Source organism: Gekko japonicus, unplaced genomic scaffold (assembly GCF_001447785.1).
Source record: "Gekko japonicus isolate JY-2015 unplaced genomic scaffold, Gekko_japonicus_V1.1 scaffold1349, whole genome shotgun sequence".
Classification (NCBI taxonomy): domain Eukaryota; kingdom Metazoa; phylum Chordata; class Lepidosauria; order Squamata; family Gekkonidae; genus Gekko; species Gekko japonicus.
In genome coordinates this window covers 238,797-261,057 of record NW_015174314.1, presented here as the reverse complement: position 1 = coordinate 261,057, position 22,261 = coordinate 238,797, and the positions used below count along the sequence as shown (strand labels likewise).

General features: G+C 46.7%; 1 protein-coding gene across 1 annotated transcript in view; it reads right to left on the bottom strand.

The window, feature by feature from the left end:
* Positions 1–22,261, bottom strand: part of DYM (dymeclin) — a 294,566-nt gene that overhangs the window by 166,171 nt on the left and 106,134 nt on the right. Inside the window, exons 9-11 of the mRNA XM_015424156.1 lie at positions 8,394–8,576; positions 7,415–7,593; positions 1,789–1,914 (exon numbers count right to left, since the gene is read on the bottom strand). Coding sequence (XP_015279642.1) covers positions 1,789–1,914; positions 7,415–7,593; positions 8,394–8,576 — 488 coding nt within the window. The remainder of the gene's footprint in view (positions 1–1,788; positions 1,915–7,414; positions 7,594–8,393; positions 8,577–22,261) is intronic.

The window sequence follows — 22,261 nt, the reverse complement described above, 5'->3', positions numbered from 1 at the left end:
GAAGAAGAAGAAGAAGAAGAAGAAGAAGAAGAAGAAGAAGAAGAAGAAGAAGAAGAAGAAGAAGAAGAAGAAGAAGAAGAAGAGATATGATTTATACCCCGCCCTTCACTTGGAGTCTCAGAGCGGCTTACAAACTCCTTTCCCTTCCCCTCCCCACAACAGACACCCTGTGAGGTGGGTGGGGTTGAGAGAGCTCTTGACACAAACTGCTCTTTTTCAAGGACAGCTGTGTCAGAGCTTGTGACTGACCCAAGGTCATCCAGCCAGGTGCAAGTGGAGGAGTGGGGAATCAAACCTGGTTCTCCCAGATTAGAGTCCGCACACTTAACCACTACACCAAACTGGCTCTCAGAGGTCAACTGTTTGAAGAAATATAATTTTAAAATTCCACAGGGCTGGCAAAAGCCGTCAAAGTGTGAGCTTTTAAGTAGCTCTACAAAATTTCAGATGACGGCCAGTGCATTTAAATTTCATCTCTAGACTGATTTTCCTTAAATGTTAACAGCTATCAACCAGTTAGCTCAGATAGGCAATGTAAATATTCAGATGAGATGGAGGGGGGAGGGGAAAGAGAATAAACTTGGATAATGGTGAGTTCAGAACACGTCCGCCATCAGTCTAATCTTAAAGAAAGTGATACAGCATTGAGAGATATTAAAGGCCACGGCCCTGATGGCACAGGGCACAGTAAGTAGGACATGTGAAGACGAAGTCCAAGTGGCAATACTAAGCTACACATACTACTGAGATGGTTGCGGGTGGGTAGCCATGTCGTTCTGCGGTAGAAGAGAAAGATCAGAATCCAGCAACACTTTAACACCACGGTCTAAGCTTCTGAGAGTCAAAGCTCCCTTCATCAGATTCTGACAAAGGGAGTGTAGAGTTGAAAGCTTATATACTAGATCTGAATCTTGCTCTCACATACTACTGATGGTGTAGTGGTTAAAAGCGGCACACTGTAATCTGGAGAACCAGGTTTGATTCCCCTCTCCTCCTTCACACAAAGCCTGCTGGGTGACCTTGGGCCAGTCTCAGTTCTCTCAGAACGCTCTCAGCCCCACCTACCTCACAAGGTGGCTTTTGTGGGGGAGAGGAAGGGAAGGCGATTGTAAGCTGCTCTGAGACCCATGAGGCCTGCTGGGTGACCTTGGGCCAGTCCCAGGTCTCTCAGAACTCCCTCAGCCCCACCTGCCTCACAAAGTGCCTGTTGTGGGGAAAGGAAGGCAAGGCAATTGTAAGCTGCTTTGAGACCCATGAGGCCTGCTGGGTGACCTTGGGCCAGTCACTGTTCTCTCAGAACCTTCTCAACCCCACCTGCCTCACAAGGTGCCTCTAGTGGGGAGAGGAAGGGAAGGCCCACAAATACTAGGCATCCCACTAATCATAATTGCTATAATTTTACCCACACTGCTTATCTCCACACAACCCCCCCTTAATCCCCAACTGCACAACTGTTACCCAAACAATCATCAAACAACTTATAGCCCCAACCAGGCTGCTTTGAGACGCCGTAAAGTGGAGAAAAGTGAGGTATAAAAACCTACTCTTCTTCTTCTCTTCTACTGAGGACTATCATGAAAGGCATTTGGAAAGACTGGCCTAATAAGCCTGTGGGGAAACGGCAAATGCTCAGAAGGAAACTGACTCCATAAAAACCAGCTCAGCTGAGAAGACAATAACCATCCCAACAAACCAGGTGACCACCACCACCATAACGTTACATTTATCCTTACACAGATGTACATTTAATTATTATTTTAAGTCTATTTACCATAGTGCAGAACTTACCACTTCATGAATGGACCGATTGAAGCCGTCATCTTCAGTAAGGATTAACAGAATTATGAGAGCCATGTAGACATGGTGCGAGTTTCTTTCTTCAACATGATAAAGAATCTCAAGAATCGGCAAAACCTTGAAGAGGGGGGAAAAAATTAATATAGCACATCAGTGCGTCCCAAACCGAAGACAGTTTTAATTCTTCCTTATTTCATGATAATTCATAAACTCCAGAAAAGGGGGGGGGGGATTAAAAATCCTTCTAGTGACATAAAAATGCTTAACGGCCTTTCGTTTGTTTTCTGCTGCTGCCAGAAAAAATTAAAACACGGTAAATAAACTCCTGCGGGAGACGTATAACTCAATTCCTAATAAACCAAGATTCCCAGTGGTGCTTTTAAAGGGGGATCAGTGCATTCTGAATTTGTAGAGCTCCAATTTATATCACAAGACTAATAACTGTAATCTCAGTTTAACTCAATCGCTTTGGCAGTTTAAACAGACCGGGTCTAATGTACTTCTCTGCGTCATTTTAAGATACTAGAACTCGAGGACATCCAAGGAAGCTGATGGGTAGCAGATTCAAGACAAGACTAAATGAAATACTTCTTTACACAGAGAGTGATTAAAATGTGGAATTCGCTGCCAGAGGATATAGTGATGGCCACTGGAAGAAACAGCTTTAAAAGGGGATTCAATAGATTCATGGGGGATAAGTCTATCAATAGATACTAGCCATGGTGACTGAGGGGAACCTCCACATTCAGAGGCACTGAACTTTGAATCCCAGAGCCAGGAGGCAACATCACAGGAAGGCCTTGGCCACTATGCCCTGATGTCAGCCGTCCAGAGGAACTGGCTGGCCACTGTGTGAGACAGGATGCTGGAATAGATGGACCACTGGCCTGATCCAGCAGGGCTCTTCTGATGTTCTTATGAAGGCCTTGTCATTTTATGCCCTGTTGTTGGCCCTCCAGAGGAACTGGTTGGCCACTGTGTGAGACAGGATGCTGGAATAGATGGACCACTGGCCTGATCCAGCAGGGCTCTTCTGATGTTCTTATGAAGGCATCGACCTTTATCCCCTGCTGTTGGCCATCCAGAGGAACTGGCTGGCCCCTGTGTGAGACAGGATGCTGGAATTTATTTATTTATTTATTTATATCTTCGATTTCTTATACCGCCCTAACCCCCTTGGGGGTCTCTGGGCGGTTTACATAGCAGGTTCTACATAGCAGGTTTACATAGTAGGTTTACATAGCAGGAATAGATGGGCCATTGGGTCTGATCCAGCAGGGCTCTTCTGATGTTCTTAGGAAGGCATCAGACTTTATCCCCTGCTGTTGGCCATCCAGAGGAACTGGCTGGCCCCTGTGTGAGACAGGATGCTGGAATTTATTTATTTATTTATTTATATCTTCGATTTCTTATACCGCCCTAACCCCCTTGGGGGTCTCTGGGCGGTTTACATAGCAGGTTCTACATAGCAGGTTTACATAGTAGGTTTACATAGCAGGAATAGATGGGCCATTGGGTCTGATCCAGCAGGGCTCTTCTGATGTTCTTATGAAGGCCTCAGCCTCTATGCCCTGTTGTTGGCCCTCCAGAGGAACTGGCTGGCCACTGTGTGAGACAGGATGCTGGGCTAGATGGACCACTGGTCTGATCCAGCAGGGCTCTTCTTATGTTCTTAAGATATTATGCATCCATCTCAGATGGACAGCCTGAGGGTTTTTTTCATCCTCAAACCAGTCAAATTATAATATCATTCAGATCCAAGATCGTTTATACGGTTTACTGGATCCCCCAGCATTTATTATTACATTGTTTTATAAAGGGCTATCTTAGCTTATCCATGGTTCTAAGCTGCAAATATTCTCCTCTTCTCTTTCCTTCTACCATCTTGCTTTTTAGCAAAAAGGGCTCTGCAGTCCTTTTTTTTTTTAAATAGTGGATAGCAAGTCAATAAAAAAAATCTTTGGTTGAATGGGCAGTTTTGCTGTACCGCAGTCGGTTGATGATCATTCTGAAAAGCAATATTTTATGGGAAATCTGACTAGATCAGCTTATTCTTTTCTATATTGAGTAAATATATCATAAAAGAAAACAAAAAAATGTGCTGCTACAAGCTTTATCACAAGAAAGGGCCATGTTAGCAAGGTTTTTATCTTCTCTGATAGTACTTTGCCGCAGCTAATTTGCTTGAGCCATCTGGAATATGGTGAATACGGTGATGCTCAAACTCCTCTCCCTACCGACAGATTTGATCTTTTCCTTGCAGTGACCTGGGTGCCCCTGGCTAGCCCAGTCACATCAGATCTTGGGTTGGTCCTGGTTAGTACTTGGATGGGAGACCACCAAGGAGGTCCAGGTTTGCTATGCAGAGGTAAAGGTTCCTTTGCTCGAAAGCCAGTCAAATCCGACTCTAGGGTTGCGGTGCTCATCTCCGTTTCCAAGCCAAAGAGCCAGCGCTGTCCGAAGACGTTTCCGTGGTCATGTGGCCGGCATGACTAAATACCAAGGTGCATGGAACGCTGTTACCTTCCCACCAAAGTGGTCCCTATTTATCTACTTCCAATTTCTTGCTTTCGAACTGCTAGGTTGGCAGGAGCTGGAACTAGAGACGGGCGCTCACTCCGTCATGCGGCACACTTGAACTGCTGAACTACTGACCTTCCAGAGCCTGCAGTTCAGCGTCTTAACCACTTGAGCCACCGCAGCTCCCTATGCAAAGGTAGGCAATGGCAAACCACACCTCCGTTCATCTCTTGCCTTGAAAACCCTATGGGATCACCATAAACTGGCTGTCCCTTGAGGGAACTGATTATATTACTCCAATCATCCTCTGAGGAAGGAGTTTATGCCCCCACCCCTTATCTCCACAACAACTGTGTGAGGTAGAGGAGGCCTAGAGACAAAATAAGAACGTAAGAGCCCTGCTGGATCAGATGAGCGGTCCATCTAGTCTAGCCACCTTTTTCACACATCGAAGGCCCTGGCCTCTATATTCTCTTCACCCTTTGAAGGAACTATTTGGGCATTGTGTGAGACAGGAAGGTGGACTAGATGAACCACTCATCTGATCCAGCAGGTCTCTTTGTATGTTTGGAGTTGTCCTGGAAGACCAACAAACAAGGCACAGATGTTGCCTCCTAGCACTGGGTTTCAGATATTTAATAACAAAGTGCTGTCTGGTTGCAACCAAAGGATGGAGATCCATCACAGGGTTTTCAGGGTGAAAGATGAGAAGAGGTGGTTTGCCCCCGCCTTCCCCTGCACAGCAACTCTGGTCTTCCCATCCAAGTATTATACATGTCCGACCTTGCTTAGCTTCCAAGCTGTCAGGAGCTTGGCCAGTCTGGTTTATTCAGGCTACTCCAAATATGAAAACAGCAAGCTCCAGGGCTGCACCGATGTTTGAATCCAGGTCTTCCAACGCTTAATCCATTAAGACTGCACCAGCTTCCAGTACAGCCTTTCACTGTGTGAATTTAATGGGGTACCGATGCCCACGCTTACTGCTGAGGGCAAATTTCATGCTTCTTTCATGCATGCGATTCTCTGTAAGAATTCACCAATTCAAAAAAAAACACCCCAGAAAACTGTGACCAATGGAGAGTGTGGAGACCTGTTAACAAATGCAGTTGAGGCCCGTGCAAAATTAAGCAAGGGAAAGAAACTGATCTCTGCACCATAGCGAACCCGTCCAAAAACATACTGACATTGATTTAGAAATCAAATGTAAAAGGCCGAGGAAAGGATAAAACATGAAGTGAAAAGACAAGTCAGTCTCAGAAGCTAGCAAGTCTGCCAGTCGTGCTTCTGACAGACTGATATGGGTAGCCGCCAATGTTCCCTCTAAGTTGTGGAGTCTTGTGAGCAACAATTCTACTTTGTGAGCTACTGGCATTAAAGTTGTGAGCCAGCGATTTGGCTACTGCATAAATTAGTTTGCTCCGGAGACATCCTTCCTGAGCCAGGAAAAAAATGTGTGAGCCGGAGGCTAAAAAACTGTGAGCTAGCTCACACTAACTCAGCTTAGAGGGAACACTGGTAGCCGCGCTAGTCTGTTTGTAGCAGTAGAAAAGAGCAAGAGTCCAGGAGCAGCTTAAAAACTAACAAAATTTGTGGCAGGGGAGAAGCTTCCATGAGTCATTGCTCACTTCTTCAAAGGAAGCAGTGACTCACAAAAGCTCATACCCTGCTACAAATTTTGTCAGTCTTTAAGGTGCTACTGGACTCTTGCTCTTTTCTACTGATGCTCTCGGTGAGTGAGGAATATCAAAGGAGAAGGAAACTGTCTGTCTGCTTGAGTGCGTGCATGCGTTTGCGGACAGGAGAAGGCAGAGCCGACTTTTAATTTTCCTGTGGAACAGATAAAAAGGCAGCAAACAAAATGTACAAAAAACTTACTGAAATTAAAGGGCAATAACATTGGGGGGGGGGAACACAGGATGGGTCAGAAGAGGCAGTTTTATGGCATGGGTTTGGGGGGGAAAGTTTTCAAGTGATGCTTTCATCAATTACATCAACTTTTCCTGGAAAGTGACATGCTTTGCTTAGAGTATTATTTCCGGGCTTAGAGGTGATTTTTCACCCGTGAGGGATGGAGAAAGAACAAGTACGTCATGGTGTTCCACTTCAGTGCGGATAAAGTCACGAGTTCTTCAAAGACCGTGGTTCCTCTAACATGCAAGTGGTTGAGGGAAAGACCTCCAAATCCCCAACAGAATGTTAGAAAACGGGATTTGGTGCCAGTAAGTCTTCTTAGGGGAGGCAGAGCCACCTCTGTCCATCCTTTTGCTCATATGAAGAACGTAAAGAAGAGTATCGACCACAGAAACGTTTGTGATCACTGAGGTATTAAACTATACACTGGGAATTGCAAGGTCTTTTCCTGGCTGAGATCTGAGAGCTAAAACGCTGCTCATGTGCTAAGACCATGAGGGAGGCATGCTGAGAGAGCAGTGGAGGAGGGAGGCTGCAGGAGGCTCTCCAACTGAGCTGGGCGGAGCAGGCAGAGAAAGGCTCACATGAGGAGGAAGAAGAAGAAGAAGAAGAAGAAGAAGAAGAAGAAGAAGAAGAAGAAGAAGAGGAGGAGGAGGAGGAGGAGGAGGAGGTTGGATTCACTACCCAAGGGAGTCTCAGAGCGGCTTACAAACTTCTTTCCCTTCCCCTCCCCACAACAAACACCCTTGTGAGGTAGGTGGGGCTGAGAGAGCTCTGACAGAAACTGCTCTTTTTCAAGGACAGCTCTTATCAGAACTACGGCTTGCCCAAGGTCATCCAGTCAGGTGCAAGTGGAGGAGTGGGGAATCAAACCCAGTTCTCCCAGATTAGAGTCCGCGCACTTAACCACTACACCAAAAGACATAGGCATCCTACACACATTACTCAGAAGCCACTTTCACCCACACCACGGGGACTTACTTCCAAGTAAATGTGCATGCAAACTGCGAGCCACACTCAAAAGACCCATCAACTTTTAAATCCCCATTTCTTCAAGCCAGAGCGTCACACAAACATGACTTGACTTCACTCCCATCCCAGCAGCCAGTCGTCTCAGCCACAGAACAACACACAGCCTTCACAATCGCGCTCTGCTGCTCTCCGGCTGACTAGGCACAGCACTTACCAGATTTTCCATATCCGTTCGAGCCAACATGTATGTTCGGACATTGGTGTTCTGATGCAGCAGAGTGTATAAGAGGAGGGTGGCTTGATCCAGGTTCTGCTGTTCACACAAGGTGGTGTACAAGCTGTTGAAATTAATCTGGAAGGCGTGAGGATTTGGTGACGGAAGAGCTGTGCTATCTGGAGGAGGAAAAATAAAAAACCCCAAGCACAGGGCTTTATCAGTTTCGTCTAACCGAATCCATGCTTTCCTTCCCATTAGTCCCAATGAAGTTTATTTTCACGGTTCAGATCAGAGATTATTTAAATGGCTCGTTCTCCCAGATTAGAGTCCGCGCTCCTAACCGCTACACCAAACTGGCTCTCAGCTGACTTACAGAGAACCCTCTGGGGTTTTCAAGGCAAGAGATGTTCAGAGGTGGCTTGCCATTGCTGGCCTCTGCATCGCAACCTGGGTTTCCTTGGGGGTCTCCCATACAAACACTAACCAGGGCCAACCCTGCATAGCTTCTGACGAAATCAGGCTCTCCTGGGCTACCCAGTTCCCATTGCTGGCCTCTGCAGCGCAAACCTGGGTTTCCTTGGGGGTCTCCCATACAAACACTAACCAGGGCCAACCCTGCATAGCTTCTGACGAGATGCGGCTCTCCTGGGCTACCCAGTTCAGGGCATTTTCAGATGGGAAGCTGAGAATGGGAAAGCTCAACTTGCCGATGCCTGTCCAACACAACAAGCCCACAGCCCAGCCAGAATTTGAACACAGAGATCTGACAGGCAGTCCTAAGTGACATATGCCTTTATCTACTTCAACTCTATCTATAGGGCATTTTCAGATGGGAAGCTGAGAATGAGAAAGCTCAACTTGTCGATGCCTGTCCAACACAAGCCCACAGCCCAGCCAGAATCTGAACACAGACATATGCCTTTATCTACTTCAGCTCACGCCAGGAGGATGGCTTTTTTTAAAAAAAGGTACATACCTTGTGTGTTCTTAAAGGACATAATAGCTTGTCTGTAAGGGTTTGGTGCGTCAGGAGCATCAGTTAGATTTGCTAATATGAGCAGCAGTAGAAGGCTCTGGTTGGCTAGAGGAGAAGACTCTTCCTGTTGAGGAGTCCGCTTGCTTCCCGCTCCTCCTAGCGTGAACACCGTCCACAGGCCAGCTAGATGGCAGGAAAAGAATAGTCCGCTTCAGGTTGCTTTCACAGTCAAGTCAATCTTTATTACAGCCCACAAGCCACACAGAAACAGAGCAAACACTGTGAATTAATTAAATTGTGTCTCTACCTATATTGTTTATCCTAGTAAGAACATAAGAGAACATAAGAGAAGCCAGTGTTGGATCAGGCCAATGGCCCATCCAGTCCAACACTCTGTCACACGGTGGCCAAAAATACCAGGTGCCATCAGGAGGTCCACCAGTGGGGTCAGGACACTAGAAGCCCTCCCACTGTTGCCCCCCAAGCACCAAGAATACAGAGCATCACTTGCCACAGACAGAGAGTTCCTAGCTATACCTTGTGGCTAATAGCCACTGATGGATCTCTGCTCCATATGTTTATCTAATTCCCTCTTGAAGCCGCCCATGTTTGTAGCCACCGCCACCTCCTGTGGCAGTGAATTCAGAAAATGAAAACAGAAGTTATCAAAGAAAATTATGTACAAGACATTATCTCAGCCCGTACTTTCATAACAGAGGACAGAAACTTGGCTACTTGTACAGGAGGTGAGGATTCATTTCTATTCATGGCAAGAGCCAGCACATTAAAATAAATAAAACAAATAAAATCACTAGTACAGTGATTCTTTGGTCAAACCCATCTGATCAAATTTCAGGCTTCAGTTTCCTGAGTAGTCTTCAGTGGTCCTTGGTCTGATCCAGCAAGGCAGCAGTTACAGGCAGGGGTCATTTCATAGAAAAAGAGCTAGGGGGACTCATTAGCATAACTCATTAGCATATGCTACACCCCCTGACATCAGGGGCCTGGCAGTGGACCTGCAAGGCCAGCGGGAGTGCGAGGAAGCCCCAGGCAGGCAGGGGTGGGGAGAGGCGGGGAGGAAGCAACTTACCCTCCCTCTTCTCCTGCCACCTCCTGGCTGAATGAGGGCTGGAAGCGGGGCGGCCAGAAGCAGGGGGCGGGGCTTCATCATGTGCCCTGCCCCCCGCACCTCACCCGGGGGAACTGCGATCCCCCGCGTTCCCCCCCAAAATTACCTCTGGTTACAGGCAAGCAAACTGTACCAATTCTAACAATTGGTAAAAACATAACCTTGCTGGATAAGACCAAGGGTCCACGTAGTCCTGTATCGTGCTTCCAACACCGCAAAACACCTTAGGAAGCAGGGTAGGAAGATGATGGCAACCCCCTCCATTTGGGTCAGACCGAATTTGCACACGTATGTCGTCCCAAGGCACAGAATCTCCATTCTATCACAGCTTACAGTCATTGATCGACCAGCATGTCTAATGATTTTTAAAGCCATTTGAGGCCTTTTTTCACATGAGCAGCTAATAGTTTTTCTACCTGGCACAACTTCATGCTTGTGGCGATGCATGAGCAAGTCACATCATCACTAGGGTGGGACAGCCTGCCTGCGTCTTTCCTACCAGACTGACAACCTCCCTCCCATCGCCAACAGCCATGCAACTGATGCAGTTGGTGTAAACAACATGAACAACATGCGCACTCCTGCACCATGGGTTGCACTATGCAGAAGCAGCTGCTTGATCTCCATGGGAAGGGGCTACCACCGCATCTTGGAACAGGGGGAGCAACCAACTGTTGCAGCTAAGCAGCTGGGGGCCTCACACAAAACTCACCCGGTCCCACAGACCCATATAGAGCAATTCTACCCTGAGCTAAAGGGTTTGGAGACCAGGCTTGAAATCAGCCACATGTACCCAAACAGCCTAAGACAGTGCTAGAGACATATACGATACTATAGGGGACTGCAGCTCACCAAGGTGCAGTGTAGGGTCAACAGCACTCAACTCTGAACTATTCAAGAGGGCTCTTTAACGCAGGCAATAGGGTAGCACTGTACAAAAGGCACCACAAAGTTACTTGGATAAATGATCAGGGACGGTGGTCTGTGTAGAGTTTGTTGTGGGGTGGATTCAGTTGTGTAATTCTGCATAACTTAATGTGTCATGTTTAACACTCATGCTTTGCCTCAGTTCTGTTTTTTAGACCTCGGGTTGGATCTGCAACCCAAATCCTATTTCATTGTTTATTGAATGTCCCATCTGGTTGATGCAGTGACTCACTCTGCGCAATCCGCCTTGAGCAGTGTTCCCTCTAAGCTGAGTTAGTGTGAGCTAGCTCACAGTTTGTTAGCCTCCAGCTCACACATTTTTGTCTTCGCTCAGGAAGGATGGCTCCAGAGCAAACTCATTTATGCAGTAGCCCAATCGCTCGCTCGCAATTTTAAATGCCAATAGCTCACAAAGTAGAATTTTTGCTCACAAGACTCCACAGCTTAGCGGGAGTATTGGTATAGACCACAAGTAACTTTGCGAACCATTTTGTACAATGTAACCCTATTGCCTGTATAGAGAAGCCCTCCTGAATAATTCAATTTTTCATAGTTTGTGGGAAACTGTAAGAGTGGGAGTCTTCCTGACCTCCTCAGGTAGGCCGTTCCACAAGGTGGGGGCCATAACAGAGGAAGCACACGTGCGGGCAGTTGTTCACGACTTTAATGCCGGTAGTTCACAAAGTAGAATTTTTGCTCACAACACTCCACAGCTTAGAGGGAACATTGGCCTTGAGTCCCAACGAGAAAGACGGACTACAAATAATGTAAATAAATAACATAAACAAACTTCCACACCTGTGGGACACAGCGCACACACAAGAATGGAAGGATAATGGTAATAGGGAATAATGGTGGAATCGCATCAAGGTATACACCTGCAGAGACTCCACCCATCCAGCATCCAAGAACAGCAAAGACCACTGAAAAAGAGAGAAGGGCAGCTGTACGACTCTCCATTTCCAGAGTGCCACAGATATCCACGCATCAGTACCCACTGGAGCCTCAGTTCTGCAGATGTAATAGGGAGTATAAGGATAAACCATCCTGCACAGGTAAAGGGGAAGGCATCTGAATTACAGCACCAATGCCAGCCTTCCCTCCTGTGCATGCGTGCAAGGAGCAACGGAACACAGAGCCTTTCAACACACATTACAGGCATGGGGATCCAGTGGGCAAACAACAACTCTCAGGCACCGGCCCTCCCTTTTCATCTACTGATCCTCAGACAAGCTTTATTATCCACTCCTGGGCACCACAGAACAAAACTGTGAATTATATATATGAGGAAAACATATGTTAAAAATGGGCTATGAGAGCTGTCAATCCATCCAGCATTCAGTCTGAGGTAGGGAGAATTTTGTCTCCTTCACAACTATCTCTACTTTGGGAGAGGGTGGAAGAAGAAGGAGGAGGAGGAGGAGGAGGAGGAGGAGGAGATTGGATTTATACCCCGCCCTTCACTACCCAAAGGAGTCTCAGAGAGGCTTGCAAACTCCTTTTCCCCACAACAGACACCCTGTGAGGTAGGTGGGGCTGAAAGAGCTGAGAAAACTGCCTTTTCAAGGACAGCTCTGACAGAACTATGGCTTGCCCGAGGTCATCCAGCAGCGGCAAATGGAAGAGTGGGGGATCAAACCCGCTTCTCCCAGATTAGAGTCCGCACACTTAACCACTACACCAATCTGGAAAGAAAGGAATCAGGGAAACTTTTTTTTTTTTTTAAGGATCACCACCAGCCCAGTTCATTATAAGATTCAGGGAAACTCCCAAACGACGTTCTGAGCTCCAGGGAAAAAGAGAAAAACCCAAATGCAGAGCAACTAATAAATTATATTTAAAATATGTTCCATTATGCATAGGACTAACGATGTCTGCAATAGAACTCATCACACTTCACAATAATGTATAAAAAGCTAAGTTTGCTTATAAAACAAATGTAGCAAAATCTCTTAAGCAATCGTTGATGCAATAACAACGCAGCGGACTAGGTGGTCTAACAAACCTATTAAGGCATCTTTGGGATTCTATAAAGCACATCCCTTCCCTTACAATAATGTGTCCATCAAAACAAGCGCGAACAGGCATCAAGTTTTCTTTACACACATTTATACTTGTACCGATTATGGTAGGAGATTGCAAAGGAGCAAAGGAAAGGTTAGCCTAATTTTTACAAATCTTCACATCCCTCTACGCAGTGCAAACAGTGCAAAGAAGTCCAAAGAACCCAGATAAGTGGGCAGTATCACAAGCTGGAGAAGAAGCCGATGTGAGCCTCATGGTGGCTTCGCATATAGACACATCTAGCAAGAACCTTATTTTAATAATAGGATTATTATTATTATTATTATTATTATTATTATTATTATTATTATTATTATTGAAACTGATGGGCAATAGGTTCAGGATGGGGGAAAGGATATACTACTTTACACATGATTAAAATGTGGTATTCGCTGCCAGAGGGATGGCCACAGGAAGAAACAGCTTTCAAAGGGGATTAGATAGCTTCATGGAGGGCAAGTCTATCAATGGCTACTAACCATGGTGACTGAGGGGTACCTCCATATTCAGAGGCACTAGACCTCTGATTCCCAGTGCCAGGAGGCAACATCAGGGGAAGGCCTTTAACTCTATGCCCTGTTATTGACCCTCTAGAAGAACTGGCTGGCCACTCTGTGAAAGAGGATGCTGGATTAGATGTACTGCTGGTCTGATCCAGGATGCTACTGGATCCAGCAGCACTCTTATGTTCTTATGATTCTGTTAAAGTATTCAACACATTGGACAGCCTATTAATTTCATTTCTCTTCTATGCACCGTCGTACTATCACCACGATTGTCTGGATCCCACTGGGCAGCGAGGGGCCCCTGGCATGAAGTGGATGACAGATTTCAGGAAGCTACTGTTGGGTTTAAGATCTACCCATCTTTGTTTAAATTTGTATCGTAAATTTGTTATTGTATTTTACTGTTTTATACTTGTGTTTTTATTGTTATAATCTTGGCACATTGTGCCCTTGTCAGCCACCCTGAGCCTTCGGGGTAGGGCGGGATATAAATCCAAGGATAAATAAATAAATAAATAATGCAAGAAACCCTTTATGAAAGCCAACAGAGCTTTGACAAGTGGGTTTTTTTTGTATTTGTTTTAAAAAGCATTTGGATAGCATTACAACTTCCTCAGGAAACTGAAAAGCAAAAAGGAAGCAGTAATACTTATTCCCTAAACTCCGCCATCCATTTCCATACATCCACTCAATAATCCATACAACAGTCCTGTGAGGTAAGTCATTAGCATTATCCCCACAAGGCAGATGTGGGAGCCATGGGAACAATTACTTGACTAAGGTCACCCAGTGAGTTCACTGCTGAACTGATATGTGAACCATACTGTTAGCCACTTCACTGCACCGTGGTAATTTATCGAAATGGAAGTCCACTCCTGTGTGCCAATGACTGACAATGAAGGGGATAGAGAAGGACATTCATCCAAGAACACATTCTATCAATGCAATAAACCAGTACCATGACCCTACTGTGAAAATCTTTTCCTTGGCTAAATTTAGCCAAGAACACAGTATGGGATTTTATTTATTTATTTATTTATTTATTTATTTAATTCAATTCATACCCCACCCTCCCCGCAAGTAGGCTCAGGGCGGCTCAGGATGGACTAGCAAAGTGGCACATTAATGTGATTTATCACAGAACAGATCTACACGGAGAGTGTATTTGTCCTGGCTACCCAGTTTCCACAAGCTAACAGATTTCATGCTCCCTTGCCCCCCCTGCCATCGATATAATAGGAAACTGGCCTACAGATATGGTGGTATTATCTATTTATTTGAAAATGTATAGCCTGTTGACACAAACATAGTTTCAGGTAGGGAGCCATGTTGGTCTGCCATAGAAGAGCAAGATTTAAACCCAGTAGCACCTTAAAGACCAAGCAGGATGTGCGTTTGGATATCCCGAGGCCGAAAATATATCTGAAAAATACCTCATCAGTATTTTCCAGATATATTTGGGTCTCCGAAATATATCTAGGATTTTTTTGGGATACTGAAAAATGGGTTCCGAAAAAACCCTGAAATATTCTGGATTTTTCGGGATACTGAAAAATGGGTCCCAAAAAAGTCCTAAAATATTATGGATTGACAAGGAATATTGGGAGCCAGTGTCTGCAGGCTCCCAGGACTGTTCCCCCAATTTTACTTATGTTTCTGTGCCCCCAAGGCTTGGGATCGTCTTGCCACACTGTTTTAGGTAAGGTTATGTCTATGCTGATGAAGGGAGCTTTGACTCTTAAAAGCTTATACCCTGGATATCTTGTTGGTTTTTAAGGGGCTATTGGACTCGAATCTTGCCAGTTTGGTGTAGTGGTTAAATGTGCGGACTCTAATCTGGGAGAAGCGGGTTTGATTCCCCACTCCTCCACTTGCAGCTGCTGGATGACCTCGGACAAGCCATAGTTCTGTCAGAGCTGTCCTTGAAAAGGCAGATCATGAAAAGAGCTCTCTCAGCCCCACCTACCTCACAGGGTGTCTGTTGTGGGGAGGGGAAGGGAAAGCAGTTTGTAAGCCGCTCTGAGCCTCCAAGTGAAGGGCGGGGTATAAATCCAATCTCTTCTTCTTCTTGACATAAACAAGTCCCCTTGTCAGATATAATAAATGTTTAAAATGCATGCAGCGCCTTCATAGGAATGCATAGTTCTCAGTAGTATATTATTGTTCTACGAAAGAGAACAACAATATGTCTGCCACCTCTTTGACTTTATTCAAGCAATATTTTCCCCCTGGGATTACATTCTGAGACAAACCAGGAATTGGATGTACCCCCTTGTCCCGGCTCCAGGAATTGGATGTACCCCCTTCTCCCGGAGAAATGAACAACCACACTGGGAGATCCTGTGTGAATCTTAAGGCAAGTTCTCACTCACTCTGCAAGATTAAACCTGCTAGAAAGAACCTGATGTGGTAACTTTGACAATTTTCACACAGGCGTGACCTAAGACAAACGCTTCTCTGTGTGAAAATGAGGTAATTCACCAGTCTAGCGCCTAAGCTCGCACCATACGCTGCATGATTATTTTCAGAATGAATGTTTCATTTGAATTTTTTTTAAAAAAGAACCCAACGCAGCTGGAGTAAAAAGAGAAGAAATCTACTAGATCCCAAAGCAGCTCTTCTCTCTGTAACAGGAACAGATTTCAAAATGGAGTCTATTGCCATTTGACTTTTTTTCAGTAAAAAAAAAAAAGATCCAGTCAGTCTTTCAAAAATAAAATAATTTCCCACTCATATTCCAAGATTAAAATTCTAGCACTGTATCTCTGTGAAATTGCTAGAAGCAAGAAGCCATATAGGACATCTTTTCAAAAACAGTTAAAAACAATATAGCATCCCATTTGCAGTGGATATATAGGAGGATGAGTCTGGCGTGAACTTCCAGAAGTCAGACAATTTCTCCGTAAAATTAGCATTCTGAGCCTGCCTTTCTGTTCTGTCTTCAGATGAATTCTGACGTAACCCTTCTGGGTTTAGATGAAGAAGGATAGCCGTCTTAGTCTGTCCGTAGCAGTAGTTCCTGCCAACCTAGCAGTTCGAAAGCAAGAAGTTGCAAGTAGATAAATAGGTACCACTTCGGTGGGAAGGTAACAGCGTTCTGTGGCCTTGGTGTTTAGCCATGCCGGCCACATGACCACGGAAACATCTTCGGACAGCGCTGGCTCTTCGGCTTTGAAACGGAGATGAGCACCGCAACCCTAGAGTCGGATTCGACTGGCTTTCGAGCAAGGGAACCTTTACCTTTACTAGCAGTAGAAAATAGCAAGAGTCCAGTAACACCTTATAGACTAACAACATTTGTGGCAAGGGAGGAGCTTTCGTGAGTCGCTGCTCTGGGTCTGCTGAGCTCGTTCACTGCCCTTCACTGTTCTTTTTGCTCCTGGCATGTAGAGCCCAGCTCTGGCTGAAGAGTCCATTAATTTTTATAACCTGACATCGTGCACCAATAAGTTGGCCAGCGGGCCTTTATCACAAAGAACATTTATTCGCTCTTGGTATGAAAATATATATACTAGGGAAAACACTGCAGTAAAGGCTGCTGTAACTACACATATACACAAAGCTTCCTTATACTGAATCAGACCCTTGCTCCATCGAGGTCCACAAAGACTGACAGCTGCTCTCCCATAGCCTTTCACATTACCTACTACTTGGTCCTTTTAACTGGAGATGCTGGGGATGAAGAACAAAAGGACATTAAGAAAAGCCATGTCGGATTACGCCAGTGGCTTATCTTGTCCAACACTCTGTGTCACACAGTGGCCAAAATCCAGGTGCCATCAGGAGGTCATAAGAACATAAGACAACCCAGTGTTGGATCAGGCCAATGGCCCATCCAGTCCAACACTCTGTCACACAGTGGCCAAAAATACCAGGTGCCATCAGGAGGTCCATCAGTGGGGCCAGGACACTAGGAGCCCTCCCACTGTTGACACCTCCCCCAAGATGAAGAAGACAGAGCATCACTTGCCCCAGAGTCCCTATCTATACCTTGTGGCTAATAGCCACTGATGGACCTTTGCTCCATGTGCTTATCTAATTCCCTCTTGAAGTCGTCCATGCTTGTAGCTGCCACCATCTCCTGTGGCAGTGAATTCTATGTGTTAATCACTCTTTGGGTGAAGAAGGACTTCCTTTTATCTACTCTAACCTGACTGCTCAAGAATTTCATTGAGTGCCTACGAGTTCTTGTATTGTGAGAAAGGGAGAAAAGTACTTCTTTCTCTGCCTGCTCTATCCCACGCATAACCTTATAAACCTTGATCATGTCACCCCTCAGCTGTTATTTCTCCAAGCTAAAGAGACCCAAGCGCTTTAACCTTTCTTCACAGGGAAAGTGTTCCAACCCTTTGATCATTCTAGTTGCCCTTTTCTGCACTTTTTCTAAATGCTATAATATCCTTTTTGAGGCGTGGTGACCAGAACTGTACACAGTAATCCAAATGAGGTTGCACCATTGGGGCATTATGATACTGGCTGATTTGTTTTCAATTCCCTTCCTAATAATCCCCAGCATAGTGTTGGTCCACCATCAGGGCAAGAGCTCCAGGGGCCCTCCCACTGTTGCCCCCTCCCCCAAGCACTAAGAATATGAAGCATCACTGCCCCAGACAGAGTGTTCCATCTATACCAGGGGTGTCAATCATGCATCTGCTTACTTCTCCCTCTCTCTTGGTTTCTTCTGCGACACAGCTTGCTTTGCCAGGCTCTCTCAATCGCAAAGCAGAGCCAGAGAGCAAAGCCTCTCTTCCTCCATTGGCTGAGGCTCCTCCCTTGGGAAGGAAGAGAGGGGGGGAGCGAAAGAGAGTGCTTGCTTTGCCAGGCTTTCTCAATCGCACAGCAGAGCTACAGAGCAAAGTCTCTCTTCCCTCCACTGGCTGAGGCTCCTACCGCTCCTCGTCTCCGGGGCTTGCTTTGCCCAGTTCCGTCAATCACAGGGGAAGAACAAGAAGAAGAAGAGATTGGATTTATACCCCACCCTTCACTTCGAGTCTCAGAGCGGCTTACAAACTCCCTTCCCCTCCCCGCAACAGACACCCTGTGAGGTAGATGGGGCTCAGAGAGCTCTGACAGAAACTGCCCTTGACAGAACAGCTCTGAAAGAACTATGGCTTGCCCAAGGTCATCCAGCAGCTGCAAGTGGAGGTGTGGGGAATCAAACCCGGTTCTCCCAGATTAGAGTTCACGCTCTTAACCATACTCAAGATTGCTACAGGACAGACATTGTCGCCAGATTTTGATGCAATAATTCAAAGCAAGAGGTGTCAGTTATCAGAGACTGTTAAATAAACAAAATATTGCAAGAGTGCTAGTATTTTAAGCATGTTTTAAGTTTTAAAGAAATCTTTAATAATGTTTGTGTCCTTTATAAAGTTTATATCTCCGCTACCTGGCATTACATTTTATGACCCACATGGCCCGGCCCAACAAGGTTTCATTTATGTCAGATTTGGCCCTCATAACAAATGAGTTTGACACCCCTGATCTATACCTTCTGGCTAACAGCCACTCACGGACCTCTGCTCCATAGGTTTACCCAGTCCCCTCTTGAAGAAGAAGAAGAAGAGATTGGATTTTACCCTGCCCTTCACGACCCAAAGGAGTCTCAGAGCAGCTTACAAACGTCTTTCCCTTCCCCTCCCCACAACAGACACCCTGTGAGGTAGTTGGGGCTGAGAGAGCTCTTTCGAGAACTGCTCCTGAGAGAACAGCTCTGAAAAGACTTGTAACTGACCCAAGGCCACACCAGCAGCTGCAAGTGGAGGAGTGGGGAATCAGCCCTGGTTCTCCCAGATGAGAGTCCGTGCTCCTAACCACTACACCAAACTGGCTCTGGGAGCAGGGGTGAAAGGGAGGAAATCTTCCTGCTTTGACTTACTGATCTTTCAGGCGATGAATATTTTCACCGAATCCACGGGCTCTGAAAATGAACCTCACAGGCACATATGCAGCTAGTTTTAATAATGCATTCAAAGGCCTCTGGTGCTCAGACTTGCCGGCTCGGTAGGCATGGCAACTGACAAGAGCCCTGGATATGTCAGGAGCAAACCAGCTTGTGCTGTATGTCATGTTCCAGGTCCTGCAATTACAAGGCTTGATGGAATGTGAATTATTTTCCTTAAATGCTAAGGCATAAGGAAATACCATGGCTCCAGCACAGACGCACACTTATGAGTTAGATAACACAGCTTCAAAGACTGACAGCAATGCTATGCTGCATTTAAGAGAGTTACTAACTTTTCCACAGCTTTTCACAGGCCATGTTGTACCATAAAGAGAGCAAGTTAATCCACTGAGTGGCATTTGACTAAGGTAATTAACCAATGTTGGTTTGCAAGACAGAAGAAAGGACATCTGAAAACTAATTATGGAAGGACCGTTCCTAGGCGACACAAAGTCTGGCAAAATAAAGTTAGCTTTTCGAATACATGTAGATCGGCTTAGTTTTGAGATACTAGCACATGACAAGCTTTTGGGCAAGGCAGACAGAATTTTGCTGCACAAAACTCAAGCAGCAACTGAAAGTATCGGTAAAGCTTCGTTTTGGATTTACCAGGTTAAGAACATAAGAACATAAGAGAAGCCAATGCTGGATCAGGTCAATGGCTCATCCAGTCCAACACTCTCTGTCACACAGTGGCCAAAAATACTAGGTGCCATCAGGATGTCCACCAGTGGGGCCAGGACACTAGAAGCCCTCCCACTGTTGCCCCCCCCCCCAATTGAGGCAATGGTGGCCTGCAAACCCAGTGACCTTTGGGGGGAAAGGAAGGGAAGAAACCGCTACCGATGGGTTCAGTTTTCTCTGGAAACTTCCTCCTTTGAGACTGTAGACTTTTTCGGTATTACTGTTTTCATGAGAAAATCCCTGCAGCCTTTTAGTCCGATGCCATGCCCATTTTATACTTGGTAGCTGAGTCACAGCAGGCTTACTCCCAGGTAAGCATGCATAGGTAGGCTTGCCCGACATTCAGGTGGGCGATGGAGATCTCCTGGAATTCCAACTGATCTCCAGGCCACAAAGATCAGCTGCCCTGGAGAAAATGGCTGCTTTGGAAATGGACTCTATGGAATTATACCCCACTGATGTCCTTCCTCTCACCCAACCCCACCATCCGGGGTCGCCAGTCCCCCTCGTGGAGGCGGGAGAGTCCCTCACCACCAGGCCCCACCCCTGCCGCCAATCAACTGGCCCGGGGGGAGCGGGATTTACCAGGACAGGGAGGAGGCCGAGGCTACAAGGCCACAAAGTGGCAATGTCACCTCCAGCATGCACTGGAAGAGATTTATTTTATTTATTTATTTATTTACATTGGATTTATATACCGCCCATGACCCCTAATGGGTCTCAGAGCGGTTTACACTGTACTACTAGTATAGTAGTTAGTTAGCCTACCTAGGGCCACACATTTCACAGAGGGGGCGGGCTGCCTACCGACACCCTTTTTGGTGGCGCGTTCTATCTTCTCCCGGCGGGCTACGGGTATTATTCTGGCGTCTTCAGGGTAACCGGCGACCACCTCCGGCAGGCTCGATGTTTCCTCCTCTGCGTGTGACTGCTTCCGGCTGCAGCTTCCGGCTTACGTCCTTCAGGCTCCTGCCGTGCTACGCCGTCTTGCGCCCACATCGCCGTGGCTCCACCTCCATCAGATCTGGTCGCCGTCTTCCTTAGATCGCCAGGAGCTCCGCCGCCATTGTTGTTGCTGCCGCCGCCGTCTCCGCCGCCACCGCCAACACTCCTGGCATGGAACCAGGAGGTGGGTGCCCCCTGCCACCTAGGGCAGGTACCCATTTATCTACTTGCACTTACTTTCGAACCGCTGGGTTGGTGGGAGCTGGGACAAAGGGCCGGAAGCTCACTCTGGCCGCGGTGGAGTCTCGAACAGTCATTGAGGCTGTTCGCTATAGTTGTTACTTTGCAGGCGCTGTACTGCCTGCGCCACTGCTCCCACCGCGCCATGAAGAGATGTCGTCATGCTGATGGTGTTGTGGCGATGCTCTGGTATTTGGGCAAAAATTCTATAGTAGAAGCCCATTCTATAGGAGACGAACGGAGGTGGTTTGCCATTGCCTGCTTTTGGAACAAACCCTGGACTTCCTTGGTGGTCTCCCATCCAAGTACTAACCAGCATCAACCCTGCTTAACTTCTGAGATCTGATGAGATCAGGCCAGCCTGGGCCATCCAGGTCAGGCGGTCTTGGGATTACTCCATCTAAACACAAAAGCTCCATTCATTTCCACTGTGCTCTCCTTGGAAGAAGAAAAAAAAAAGTGGCCAAGGAATTCCTTGGCCAAGGAGACAATGGCTTGGATCCAGACCAGTGTTTCAGAGACAGGATTTAGTGGGGGTGGGGTGGGGGTTCCCCCCACAGGAGTTGGGAAATTATGCTCTGCAAGTAGAGACCCTTGCTCCTGAGGGAAAATTAGATCCAATACATTCATTCTGTATCACTACCACATTCCTTCAGAAGGCATTACTCAGAGATAACCACGTAGGTGAGGCGTTAACATATATCTCCAAAACCCATCATGGCAGAATGATTTTTAATTTGCCAGATTGTTTGAAGAAAGTGTCAGATGAATGCTTGTGCTTGAGGCTGTTTGTATGTAGGATAAGCAGCTCTCAGAAACAATACCTACTTCATAGGGTTAGGGCTCCGGTCACACAGGCAGGAAAATGCAGGGGGGAAGCGTAGCTGTTAGCCCCGGGGCAGAATAACGCGCGGTTGCGTGAGCAGACGTCTCCTGGAGGTCCCGTAAAGGTCCCGTGTATAGGGGGGAGGTGCTGATCACACGACCATGCGGCAAAGAAGTGGCTGAAACGGACTACATGTCCCAGAAGGGCACTCGGTGGGAGGAGAAGGGAGAAAGGGACGTGGCCAAGGGGTGGGGAAGAGGGAGCTTGGGTCCTGACAATGAAACCGAAAGGGCCGCCGGGGGGGGGGGGGGGTCGCCGCTCTGGGCGACTCTGAGCTGCCTTCTGTGCGGCTCCTGGAGACGGTTGGACAAGGAGTCGCCTCTTTGCCTTCCTCCAGACCAAACGGTTTTTTCCCCTGTACATTGAAGTATGCGCATGCTCCGTTGGGTGCTTGTGCGCATCCATGGAGACTTGGGTGGAAAAAAGCTTTTTGCAAGGAGACATGGGCGGGCGCCGGATACAACCGGAAACGCGATCAGACGCCCGCCCTAGCCCCGCGGTTTCCGGAAACTAGTACCTCCGAGGTACTAGTTTTTTGCTGCG